General features: G+C 34.1%; 1 protein-coding gene across 1 annotated transcript; it reads left to right on the plus strand.

The window, feature by feature from the left end:
* The first annotated feature begins 3,797 nt into the window (after nt 1–3,797).
* LOC114314757 (putative WD repeat-containing protein C2A9.03) lies at nt 3,798–9,417 on the plus strand. Its single transcript, XM_028261232.2, has 10 exons — nt 3,798–4,093; nt 5,641–5,802; nt 6,009–6,176; nt 6,273–6,359; nt 6,972–7,106; nt 7,200–7,310; nt 7,721–7,812; nt 7,920–8,025; nt 8,414–8,500; nt 8,599–9,417. Exons 2-10 carry the CDS (start codon nt 5,662–5,664, stop codon nt 9,010–9,012), a joined length of 1,341 nt encoding a protein of 446 aa, XP_028117033.2. The 5' UTR covers nt 3,798–4,093; nt 5,641–5,661; the 3' UTR covers nt 9,013–9,417.
* The last annotated feature ends 2,042 nt before the right edge of the window (nt 9,418–11,459 follow it).

Genomic DNA, 11,459 nt, shown 5'->3' on the forward strand with positions numbered 1-11,459 from the left:
TCATTCATGTCAGACTGGCCTTTGGCCCATTCATTCTATCTTTCATGTCAGACTGGCCTCTGGCCCATTCATTCTTTCATTCATGTCAGACTAGCCTGTGGCCCATTTATCTTTCATTCATGTCAGACTAGCCTTTAGCCCATTCATTCTATCTTTCATGTCAGACTGGCCTCTGACCCATTTATTTGGCATAGCAAACATTTGTCCACCATTCAAATTAACGAACTTATAAGACTTACATAGGAGTAAGCAATTGGACAAATAACATACTTCCGATATTTTTATTAAGACATTACCCACAGTGATCGGCTGGATGATTTGCCCTGGAGCTCGACCCTACACATTCCATGAACACAATGGGTCACAAACAATTCAATCCGTCCTTAATTCACATATTCCTCTTTAGGCTTCATTCTTATCATTTTAACTCATTTACAATGCTTAATGCATGCCTAAGAGTACTTAGAAGTGAAAGAAAACGAAAAATGGAACACAGAACACATTTACAAAATTTCAGAAACAAGGGTCCCCGCTCGAGCGTGGACTTGCCCGCTCGAGCGGACCCATTAGGTCTGCAAAAATACTAGTTGCCTCGTTTCTACGCTTGAGCGTGAATTCAGACGCTCGATCGGAAAGTCTCACTACATGGCTCCCCTCTCGAGCGTGAACTTCCCCGCTTGAGCGGACATCATGTTTGCAAAAAGTCTTGGGAGCTCGTATTTCCCGCGCAAGCAACGCCTTCCCCGCTCGAGCGAACATGCCAAATTCTGAAAAATCCAGAATTGTTCTTGAACTTCAAACTTGCATTTAAATCAACATATCTTGCATATTATGACTCTAACTTCAAATATACATTTACTAACATGTTCCAACACCAAATTCATTACATTATGAAGTTCAATTTCATGAATTAATCACATACATGTCCCAAATCACACCAAACTCATTTTCAACATAACAATTTCATGCATTCAAAACTCATACTCTTATGAATTGTATATGCATGTGAGATATAACTTCCATTTTCAACTTAAATGGTGCAAATGGTGATCACGAGCATGAACTCTAACCCAAATTCTATATGGATCATACTTTTCATGCTCAACTATACAAATTCATGGCAATTATACACATGCATACATTCCATGACTTCAAACTCATCAAATACAACACAATTTTTGTTCTTGATCACCATACAACTTTGAATTCACAAAATTACAATATTAAACTCATGAATTCGTAACCAATTACTCACCTAAAAGCTCTAATCTTCCAAGCATATGTTTAATTCTTGAGTTGGTCTTCAAATTATTCAAGCTTCAAGATCAAAACTTCAATTGTTTCCCTCTCTCCCTCTCTAGCCGACCCTCTCTCTCTCTTCTTAGAGTTAATATCAGCCAAATTGAATAAAAGAGAGGAATTGAGTGAAAGTGGCCCATTTATAAGCTCCTACTCAAACACATTATTTTATTACTAATTAACTGAGCACTATTTCATCAATTTAATCTATTTAATTCGATCCAAATCAATTTTCAATTAAATTTCATCGTAAGTTCTAAAAATTACTCTAATTACAATGGCGTAATCAATTTCAGTTTCTGCGGCCGATAAGGTCTTCAATTTTCAGTTTATAACAATAAGTTGAACAGATATCCTACGATGAATAGATAGAAATTCAAAACCACATATATTCATATCAAACACATAATCACATACGCAATTAAGATTAATTAGCATAATACGGAGCAGGGTTATCACAAGAGGCATATTTTCATCGTACAGTTTGATGAATCATAAACCTAAACTATGATAAAAACTTCAAACCTAAACTATCCTAATCTAAACAATTCACTTTTTCCTTCTTTTCTCGATATGTGATTATTAAATAAAAGTTAGGCAATGGAGATTTTCTTAATTGTTTACAATTAAGAAAATTAAGAAAATTAGTATGAGATATTAAAACTCTCACATGGCTCCTTATTAAATGAGATGAGAGTATAAAATTATCTTTATATGAGCAAAACAACTAATTTTTGTCATTCATTTCCTGATTTAAGATTATCAAATAAAAATAATCATTTAAAATTAAGAAAAACAAGAAAATTAAAATGAGAATTTAAGGTAGCGTTTGGTAAAATTTTCTAAATATGATAGAGCTGTATTTTGAGTTTGTGAGTTTTAGAATTATGATTTGAGTGTGAAAAATTTGTTTGGTGAAAGAGTTTTGAATTGAGTGGAGAATTATTGATGTGACATATGATATTTGATACAAAAACTTACAATTCATAACCAAACACACAATTCAAAATTCTATTCAAAACTTATAAAAAATTAAAAAAAACTTAAATTTTTCTTATTTAAAATATAAAAAATAACAAGTGCCAATTGTAAAAAAATAAAAAATAAATAAAAAGTAGCACTGTTCCGGTCAATCAGCCAAATTTTTCTATCTTAGAAAGAATTTTCAAAAGTGAATGTGAAATTAATTTTTAAAAACTCTACACAAATAAAACACTTAAAATAAAGAGTAAAAATATATTTGAAGAAACTAACCAAACACAACTTAAAACTCCTAAAAAACTTCTTGCTAAAAAAATCCCTTTTCCTTGTATACACGACTTGTGAATCCAATAGGCCTAATAGCACTTCCCCGGTCCATCCAAGGAAGCACAATCCTATCTTTTTTTTCTTTTTTTCTTTTTTTTTTTTTTTGAGAAAAATCCTCCCTACCCTCCCGCATGTCTAAGGCAGTGCCCCTTGTAGAGATACAGTCCTATCTTATTATAAACCAAAGGGGTGGCTCTTGTCTCTAGTATATGTTCTAGGTCGGCTCATTGAGTCTACTTGAGTTTTTTTTTATAATTTATATTATTCATATTTTAAAGATTTATTAAGGCTTCGTTTGGTACGGAGGTTTGGGGCTATTTTAGCTATAAAAGACAAAATAGGTTATTTTAGTCACAACAAACAAAACATCATATCTAACCCATAATTATTACATTATTCTCTCACAAAAAAGTCAAAAAAACCAAAAAACCAGAAAACCCTTCCCAAAGTAAGCTTTTTAGCCCAGGCTAAAATAGCAAAAAAAGCCAAAAAGCTAAAAAGCCAACCAACTTCCCAAACGGAGGCTAAGTATATTATTCCTGTAAAAAATTAAGTCGATCAAATAACGAATATTATGTATTTGAATCACTTTTTTATGAACCGTTAATTTTCTGATCGTTCATTTTTTTTTCAAACAAAAATGATCCGAATGCATAATAATCGTTATCCGATCGATGCGATTTTTATAAAAATAATATATTCAATAAATCTTAAAATATGAATATTTTTATTTATTTAAAAAATTTAAAAATAAGCTCAATAAACCGAACTGAACCGGATTATTCTGGACTAGAGATAGCCCCGATCCAAAGCTTAAAAATGTCACTTTCGTTCACCAGTTCTTAACATGGGAGTTTGGATTGTTGTTGTGTAACCCGCGCAGCAGTAATTATTGTATGTTGAAATAGATTCATTTTGGGATTTATTTTGATAATCTGAACCGTTGACATTTTAAAATACATCAAATAGAACATACTTGTAAAGAATTAGGTTAATCGGATATCATTTACCCATTCATCTACTCACATTTGTATTTAAAAAATAAATAATAATTGTGATTTAAATTATTAAAATGAATATAAATTTGAATAGATGAATAAACAAACGATATCCGATTAATTTAATTTTTTACAGATATATTTTACTTAATATATTCTAAAATATAAACGATTCAGATTATAAAAATAGACATCCAAATAGGCCCATTCGACGCATAACAGTTGCTGCTGCGCGGGCTGCGCAGCAGCAGCAACCCCAATTCCCTTAATCTGGACGTCTTTCAGAGAACCACTGGATAAAGATAGATATAGCCATTTAGCCCTCTCTCTTTCTCTGTCCGTGAAACATCGCAATCTATTCGCAGGGAAAAAAAGAAAAAAACAAAGAAAAATTTGTTTGTCTTCACTTTCTTCATTGAATTATGTTTAATCTCTGATTCAAGCGATTCCAGATCGAGATCGGAGGACTCGATCAATTCCATTCAAAGGTCTGTTTTTAAAATTAAAAAAAAATTAAAAATTCCATTACTTCTCCACCGGTATTCATCAACACACACACACACACGCGCATATATATATATATATATATATAATGTAAAGTTGAGCCATTTTTGACCTGTTTGTGAAATTCTAGGGTTTATTTGCTTGATCTCTCTGTACCCTTGTTTGTTTTGCGAAAGCTGAACCCTTTTCATCTATACATGCTATTATCGATCTTTTATCTGCCGATGTTTCACTGTTTTTGTGGGGTTTTTAGTAATTGGTTTTATTCTGAATCAGTGTTATCGCGTTAGCAAAAATTGTTGATTGGCATGGAAATTAATTATTTTGTTGTTACGGTTTGTGATTGTCCCTCTAACTTTTAGCCCTAGGGCTGGACTAATTTAGGTTTTTGCTTGTCTGCACATGTTTGGAGTTGGAGCTCTGTTTGATCTTTGTGTCTCTTTAATGAAATTTGGTTTGTGTGAGCAACACAATATATATAGATATACTAGCCTAATAATCAATTGTTGTAGCAGCCTAACTGAGTAAGTAGAAAAGTAAATGCATTTGTGTCAAGCTTTAATCGTAACCTTGTAAGTTTTTCAGTAGTCGTCGCAGCGATAAAATTGTTTTTCTTGTTTGACAAGGGACCAACCTTACCTTCTTTTTATTTACAGTATTTATTTTGTTAGGACCCATAGCTTTGTACATAGGGTAAGGGAGACGGGGATGGTGTATCTTTTTGCAGCTGGGATGAGTCACTTCCAATCTAATCTTTGGCTAATGTTGAGCCTCAGAATTGGTTATAGTCTATAGGACCAAGTATCAATCTTGTCACTACATGATTGCTGGGTGCTGAAGATGTTTCAAGATGAATGCAGTTAGTCTTTCTGATATTGAATGTAGTATTGGCTCGGTTCCCTCAACATATGAAGGCCTCTTGTGGCAAAGACTGTTCCAGATCCCACAGTTGAACGATGCCTGCCTTTTAACTGTCAAAATGGCAGAGTCAATCAATATTGATATGAAAAACTCTTATGCCTCCACAATTGGGCGTCAGACAGGGGATAACTCTCTCTTTCTTCTCTCCATCTCTCTTGATTATACAATCGTGGAGCCTTGTGTGCTTTGGGTCTTTGGTAGAGTTTTTTGTTTTTCTTTGTGTGTTGTGTGTGCATTGTTTCTTTCTCCTCCACCATCTTGGCAAATTGTTTGGGGGAATTGTTCATGTTGAAATTATTTTAACATTCATTTCTACTGTAGTAGTATACATCCCAATGCAATATGGCATCAAAGTGTTTGGAATGGATTGTTAATTTCTCCCATTGTTTATTTACTATTGTTCTCTGTTTCTCCATTATCATGTATAGGCCACAATTGTGTGGCACTACAACTGACCTGGCAATGTATCAAAGAATGGTATTCATGATTCTTTGCGCATGAAGCTTAGTTATTATTGTTATCCTTATTTTTGTCCCGATAGTTTTAGCTGTGAATTTTTATTTTGTTGGTTTTGGTAATTGTTGAATTAGCTGCTTAAATCATTGTTCAGGATTTAATAGTTGCGAAGACCATGTCTCATCAACAAGCAGAAGAGGCCGAATACATGGCAGATGAATATGAAATGGAAGATGTAGATGATGATATGGATGAAGAGTTCCGTGGAAGAGAGATGGGTGGCTCAGATTCTGATGTGGATGAATACGACTACCTGGTTTGTGATATAATTTCATATAGTTTGAACAATACTTTGTCATTGTTATAGACTAGACAATGGCAAATATTACTGTTTATTTGTTTTATTCCTCTCTTCTTGTTGGTGGTATGTTTTTCTATTTCTCAAGTAGTTTTTAGACATATATATATTTTCCCTGTCAAACTCAAGATATATCAAAGGCTAACTATTTGGTACGGATCTAGAATAATAAAATGGCAGACACTTCTGCTGCTCAAGCTAGGAGAGGCAAAGATATCCAAGGAATTCCCTGGGAGAGGCTTAATATTACAAGGGAGAAGTATAGGCAAACTAGGTTAGAACAGTACAAGAATTATGAGAACATTCCTCAATCGGGAGAGGGGTCAGAGAAAGTAAGCCATTTAAATGCTTTTTTTCTCAGCTCCTAATATTTAACCTTTGGGTGCCATGATGTCAGCATTAGCCCCTCATGTTTATATTGTGAATAGGAATGCAAAATCACAATGAAAGGGGGCATGCATTATGAGTTCAGACGTAATTCAAGATCTGTGAAGTCAACAATACTTCATTTTCAGGTTAGTTGGCATTTCTCTTTTCCCAATTTCGGTGTCATGCTGTCAGCTACATATTTTTATTCTAGTTTTCTGTCAATCTATAACACTCAGTCCCTTATTGGCACCTTTGAACTTTTCTTCTACAAGTGAAGAGGAAGCAAATTTTTTTTTTTTATCACATTTGGCAGTTAGTAAATTTTTATGTGACATGCAATGATAACATATACAGTCATATTTCTAAATTCAAATATTGAACATAGAAAATTGCTTCCTAGCTGTAGGAGCAATGTATCAAAATTTAGGTTGTCCAATTTTCTGAATTGGTTTTGCAGTCTGATGGGAAAAAAGAATAGAGAGCTTCTTGTGCATGTTAGTAATGTGTGTATTACGTTTTTAGTGCTAATCTTTTAGTTTTCATCGATGATGTTTGCTGCATATAACACAACCATGCCATCCCCGCTCAAGAGTCGCTTCATGTGGCTCTACAATGTCTTGGTGATAGACTGAGGTTTAAATGACGGCATTCATTTATGGCAGTATATATAATCAAATATTGCTTAGTTTTCCACAATTAGCTAATTTTTTGATCTGTAACATGGTTGACTGACATGAATTTATGGATTGGCAATGCAGTTGAGGAACTTGGTTTGGGCTACGTCAAAGCATGATGTTTACCTTATGTCACATTTTTCTGTCATTCATTGGTCTTCCTTAACTTCTAACACGACTGAGGTTCTCAATGTTTCTGGACATGTGGCTCCATGTGAGGTGAGTTCTCTCTTTCTCTCTCTCTCTCAAAACTATCCTTTTTCTTGAATTATGGTCTTTTGTGAAGCTAATCAACGTGTTTGTTCAAAATAGAAACATCCTGGAAGTCTGTTGGAAGGGTTTACGCAGACCCAAGTTAGCACGCTTGCTGTAAAAGATAGGTTGCTAGTTGCTGGAGGATTTCAAGGAGAACTTATTTGCAAGGTAAGTTGGTTGACTTTCTTCATGTGGTGTTTACTGAAAGGGAATAGTAAGCATTGGTACAACTGTTACTTCCCCCTTTTGACTTCAGACAGTTCCTTGGTCTACTTATGATAGCACTTGAAGTACGAAAAGTTGTTGCTTTTCAACTTTACCTTTAGTTTGAGGAGTCTAATAAACTTTTGTTTATTTATTCTATAAATAAGAGCCTGCTCGACTTCCTACTTAAAACTTACCTTCTCAGGGGTCTGCCGTATGATTTTTTCTGTGAAGTCACTCTGTGCTTCTGGCAGTCAAGGGAACATTGTCAAATCAGAATGCTATAGGGGGAAAATATTGAGATTGATGTTGTTACTTTGATTTATGTGCAAATCTGAACATAAGGTTGGCAAATTCTTCCTTTTCGATTGCAGTATTTAGATAGACCGGGAATTTGCTTCTGCACCAGGACAACTTACGATGATAATGCAATTACTAATGCCATTGAGATCTATACCACTCCGAGGTATTTGCTTTTGTCCTTGTGCTGGTTGTGAGGTATTTGCTTTTGTCATTGTGCTGGTTGTGAAGTATTTGCTTTTGTTCTTCTGCTGGTTGTCACCCCATCCCCAGCGGTGCAGTTCATTTTGCAGCTTCAAATAATGACTGTGGGGTTAGAATCTTTGATATGGAAAAATTTCAACTTACTAAGCATTTCCGATTTCCTTGGCCAGTGAATGTAAGTCTCTCTCTCTCTCAATATACTGGTATACCTATGGTAAAAAAAAATCATATTTTTTGTTTTGTTATTGCTGTAGCATGTGATTTGAATGATATATGATTCTATTATGGTCATATGGGCTACAAATTTGCCATTTTGTGGCTTTCCTTTTGTTTTGTTTCCCCTCCACCCCTAAGATGGCTTCTTCTTTTTTCTTTTTTTTTTTTGCTGGAGGTGATGATGCAAAAGCAGAATTTTGCCATTAAGCAACCATTTATTTTTAGGTTTATCTGAAGTTTTTGGATGTGTAAAGGCTTTTCCTGGTGCTAAGGCTTTTTCTGCACAACTTCAACGATGAGCGGTAACTTGGATTTTGCATACCTAATTTTCTGTTTTGGTTTTGCAGCATACTTCCCTGAGTCCTGATGGTAAGCTTCTTATAATAGTGGGAGATAACCCAGATGGGATATTGGTGGATTCCAGGACTGGAAAGGTAATTTGTATTTAGTACTCTCTGTAAACTTTGTGACCAAATTTTCAGCAGGTGATGAAGCCTGAATAGTTGTTCTAATTGCAGTGTTGATATTACAGATGGTCACTTCTTTGGTTGGTCACTTGGATTTCTCATTTGCATCAGCGTGGCACCCTGATGGCCTCAGTTTTGCTACCGGGAACCAGGACAAAACCTGCCGAATTTGGGATATCCGAAACACATCAAAGTCAGTTGCTGCTTTGAAGGGTAATCTTGGGGCCATCCGGTCAATTCGCTACACATCTGATGGCCGGTTCTTGGCAACAGCAGAGCCTGCTGATTTCGTTCACGTCTATGATACTAAAAGTGGCTATGAGAAGGAGCAGGAGATTGATTTCTTTGGTGAAATATCTGGCATGTCTTTCAGTCCCGACACGGAATCGCTCTTCATTGGTGTGTGGGATCGTACATATGGTAGCCTCCTTGAGTTTGGCCGACGAAGGAACTACACATTCCTTGACTCAATCATCTGAGTGTGAGTGTGCACTGCAAATAAATGTGCAAGTGAGCTTGTTTCCAGCAGTGGAAGTGGGGTTTCGGTGTAAATGTCGTCGTGTTGTGCAATTTAGGTTTATTACTGTTCTTTTAATAGCGAGGTGCGCTGTTTGAAGTGAGCATAAGAAGATATATAGGATGAGGGACGGATGTACAGAAGATGGCTAGGAATTGTTTGGCATGCCAACAGAAAAAACTAGAACTGGGGATTCTCAAGGGGTACTACCAGTAAGACTTGGTGAATTCATGTCGTTCTTTTATCTATGTGGTATCTGGGAACCCTAATTTCTTATTCAATGAGTTTCTTTGGTTTTTGTTTTTCTGCACTGTGTGAACAATTGATATAATTGAGCTCAATTGAGCAAGGGGAAGTCCTATTGTCCCATGGTGTCCATAATTTATTTTTGGACCATCCCTTCTTTCCCCTCTTGGAATGAGGAAACACCATGACTTTGCTTGGTTTCATTTTTTCAAAAACAGAAAAATTTACTTTCTATTTTTCATATTTTTTTGTTTTTATTGATTTTTTTTAATATTTTAAGTAATTTTTTTTTATTTTTATTTTTTAGACATACCTAATACAAATATACTTAAAAAGTAAAAAATTTGTGAAATTTTTTTATTTAAAATTCACTAAATACCAAAAATACAAAAAAAAAAAATTATGAGAATTCAATATATTTTTTGTATTTATTAATTTTTTTAAATATGTTTTTACAAATTTTTTACTTTTTAAATACATCTAAGTAAGGTGTATTTAAAAAAGTAAAAGAAAATGTTTAAAATTTTAAAATATTCACTAAAAATAACAAGACACGAAAATTAGAAAACTCAATTTTCAAAAAATTTAATCTAAAAATCTCAAATCAAACATACTGATTGTTTTTGTTTTTCAAAGAATTTCTTTTTTAGACCATCCCTTCTTCCTTCCCCTCCCTCTTGCGATGGTGAAACACCATTCTTTATGGCTTTTGTTAACATATGCCCATAGGTCATATGTTAAGATTAGGGATGACAATTTGAACTTGATCTCTCGACTCTGATTAGAATGATTTTTTTCTTGAAAAATATCCTTGATGAGCCTAAGATGGTATTCGAAAATGAATCCCTAACAATTTCGAGCCGGGGACGGTGATACATTTTCGTCCACCCGTCCCCGTCCTCGGCCCTGTACCCCCGAACTGAAATTCATATATATATATATATATATATATATCTATTTACCACCAGACAATAAAATAGAAAGCAAAATAGGGAGAAAGAGTGCAAAGAGAAAGTAGAGAGAGCGCAAAGAGAGTAGAGAGCAAATAGAGAGCGTGCACTGAATCAGCGAGAACATCTTTGCCGAATCAGAGAGAACATTGTCGCCTCCTCTTTCGCGCCACAGTTACTGCCGTGATGCCAAAGTCGTCGAACCTCCATACTCCGGCGTCAATTCCTTTCGCCACGGTTGATCTGAGCAAATCACTCTCTCTCTCTCTCTGTGATGTTGTTGTTGATGTTAGTTGATGATGATATTGTTGTTGAATCATTGTTGTTGTTGTTGCTGTTTGGTTTTTTTTTTTTTTTTTGGTCCGAGGAATTTGCGAGATCAGGAAAACCCGATCCCCGTTAGAGGGTTGGGATGGGGACATGGACGGTGATAGGCTTCCCGTCAGGGATTGGGTCTGGGGACAGGAAAATTTTTACCATCAGGGATCAGGGACAGGGAGTGTGATCCATATCCCTGCCTCGGCCTGTTGCCATCTCTAGTTAAGATAACAGTAAATGAATATATTTATATTAATTTGTATAGAAAAAAGTACAATTTAAAAATTGTCTTAATTATATATATTTTTTAATTTATAATGAGACCAAAATACTCTTTTTGCTTTGCACACTTCTCCTCCCTTATTTTTGATTGAGTTTTTTAATATGTTTTTCAAAAAAATATTAAAATTTAGTTTGGTGAAAAAAAAAATTAAAAAAAATCAAACACTTAATTTCATATGATTTTTTTAAACATAAAATATTATTTAAAAATTCAAATATATATTTATATTTAGTTTTGTCAAACTAATTTATAATTTTTTTAAAAAATAAATTCAAAAAATAAATTCAAAAATTCAATAAAATATTATAAAAATATTTTGTAACTAAAGTTTTTCCAACATATCTTCATAAATGTTGGTCAAGTTCTCACCGTATTAGAACCATTTAAAAAAATAAAAATAAAAAACAAAAATATATAAGATAGTTTTTATTTAATTTCAGGATAGATTTTTTTTTAATGTAATTATTTTAATTACCCTATGAAGTAGTAGTTAAAGAATTTTTTGTCTTACAAAAATAAGGGTACTTATGTCTACTTATATTTCTTTGGACCCCTAATATATTTTCGACTTTATCCATTTTCCTTACCTTTTCTCTTTCTTACTCTGGCAAA

Source organism: Camellia sinensis, chromosome 8 (genome assembly GCF_055761805.1).
Source record: "Camellia sinensis isolate YWXY chromosome 8, ASM5576180v1, whole genome shotgun sequence".
In the NCBI taxonomy this organism is placed as follows: Eukaryota; Viridiplantae; Streptophyta; class Magnoliopsida; order Ericales; family Theaceae; genus Camellia; species Camellia sinensis.

Bases quoted from the DNA above. Each gene is read 5' to 3' on its own strand.
- LOC114314757 (XM_028261232.2), top strand. From the start codon at position 5,662: ATGTCTCATCAACAAGCAGAAGAGGCCGAATACATGGCAGATGAATAT. The intron at 7,107-7,199 runs GTGAGTTCTCTC...TGTTCAAAATAG, and splicing joins GACATGTGGCTCCATGTGAG to AAACATCCTGGAAGTCTGTT. The intron at 7,311-7,720 runs GTAAGTTGGTTG...TTTCGATTGCAG, and splicing joins AAGGAGAACTTATTTGCAAG to TATTTAGATAGACCGGGAAT.